At 50.8% G+C, this 1,600-nt stretch overlaps 1 protein-coding gene across 1 annotated transcript in view; it reads right to left on the reverse strand.

Annotated features, from left to right (window-relative positions):
* CHMP6 (charged multivesicular body protein 6) overlaps positions 1-611 on the reverse strand; it is a 13,533-nt gene extending 12,922 nt beyond the window's left edge. The window contains exon 1 of the mRNA XM_072403514.1: positions 454-611. Coding sequence (XP_072259615.1) covers positions 454-516 — 63 coding nt within the window. The 5' untranslated portion in view covers positions 517-611. The remainder of the gene's footprint in view (positions 1-453) is intronic.
* Positions 612-1,600: the final 989 nt, after the last annotated feature.

Raw genomic sequence — 1,600 nt, forward strand, 5'->3', positions numbered from 1 at the left:
GCTGATGGTAAGGGGCACATTGGTGGGCCTGGGGCTGATGGTAAGGGGCACATTGGGGGGCCTGGAGCTTTAAGGGTAAATGGCTGGTATAGAAATGTAAGTAAGGGGGGAGTCGAATTGGGAACTTGGTGTAGGGGGGTGCCACTAAAGTGCTGTCAATTGAAAACTGGTATAAAAGGGGCCCCTGTTGCTGGGGAAAGGTGGGCCTGGGGTGGGGTAGTGGAGTCAGTTTGGGGGAAGGGAGGCTGTCCTGGGGCTGTTGTTACGGGGAGGGGCTGTTTCTAAGGTGATATTGACAAAGGGAGGGGCCAACATTAGGCTGTTACTAAGGGGAGGGGCTGAAGCAGTGCTGAGGTGGGGCTGCTAGTATGAATAAGGGCTGAAGGTAAGGCTGCCATCGTGGGTGTATGTACTTGGGGCTCACAGCAATGGTCGCACGGGTGTAGTTCTCACCAGCACAGCCTTGTCTTGCTCGGTTACCCGGCTCCGTCTCTTCCGCCCGAATATATTGCCCATAGTGTTGCCCGGCGGGCGGCCTCCTCATCACCTCCTGCACTGCTACTTCCGCCTCCCGCACGGCGGCCGAGAGGGGACAATCCGGCTGAGTGACGTCTCCGCGCGATGCATGTTGGGAGGTGTAGTCCGCCAATGGCCAACATCATTATTGGGCGGGGTCACGCTGTCAGCTGCTCTCATCTGTGAACTGCAGCGCCCGTATAGGTGAAGTCACGTGCCCCGAACTAGCCACGCCCAAGTCCCCACCTTATCCTATCAATATAAAGCAATATAAAGGCCTTGTAGGTTGTCTGTGTCACAGGCTTTGTATGGCTAACTTTATTCACATTCAAAGTAAGCAGTGGGGAAGGCTTGGAGCACTGGTCCTTTTTTGTTTATTTTTAATTCTTTTTGGAGATTTTCCCTCCATCTCTTTCACAATGGCCTAATCTGAGAAACAAAAAGTTCTGATTCACCTTCACAATGTACGCCGGAGATTCCACAATGTATGGCAGGTGCAAAGTATCCTTTCCATAGACTTGTATGGGGGAGAAGCCAAGCAAAGGCCCAGGGACACGGACCAAAGAGAGAATAGGGCCCCGAATGTGTGTACTCATCATATCATATATAACCGCATAAAGGGGGCCCCTCTCCCCTTCCCTTCCATCCTTTATTTCTTCCCTTTTCTCTTTCAGTGTATTTTTCTTTGTTCCTTTTCTTTGGTATCTTTCCATCATTCTCTTCCCTCCTCTTATCCATCCATCTTTCCTTCCCTCTTCTCTTCCTTCCTTCCCTCCCTTCCTTTTCTCCCTCTTCTTGTCCTTCCAACTCTTCCTTCCTTCCCTCCTCTTGTCATTCCCTCCTCTCATCCTTCCTTCCATCCTTTATTTCTTCCCTTTTCTCTTCCAGTGTATTTTTCTTTGGTATCCTTCCTTACCTCCTGTCGTCCTTCCTTGTCCTTCTCTTCTTTTCTTCCCTTGTTCTTCCATCTCTTCCTCCTTCCTTCCCTCCTCTCGTCCTTCCATCTCTTCCTCCTTCCCTCCTCTCATCCTTCCATCTCTTTCTTCCTTCCCACCTCTCGTCCTTCCATCTCTTTCTTCCTTCC

This window comes from Pyxicephalus adspersus, chromosome 3, assembly GCF_032062135.1.
Source record: "Pyxicephalus adspersus chromosome 3, UCB_Pads_2.0, whole genome shotgun sequence".
In the NCBI taxonomy this organism is placed as follows: domain Eukaryota; kingdom Metazoa; phylum Chordata; class Amphibia; order Anura; family Pyxicephalidae; genus Pyxicephalus; species Pyxicephalus adspersus.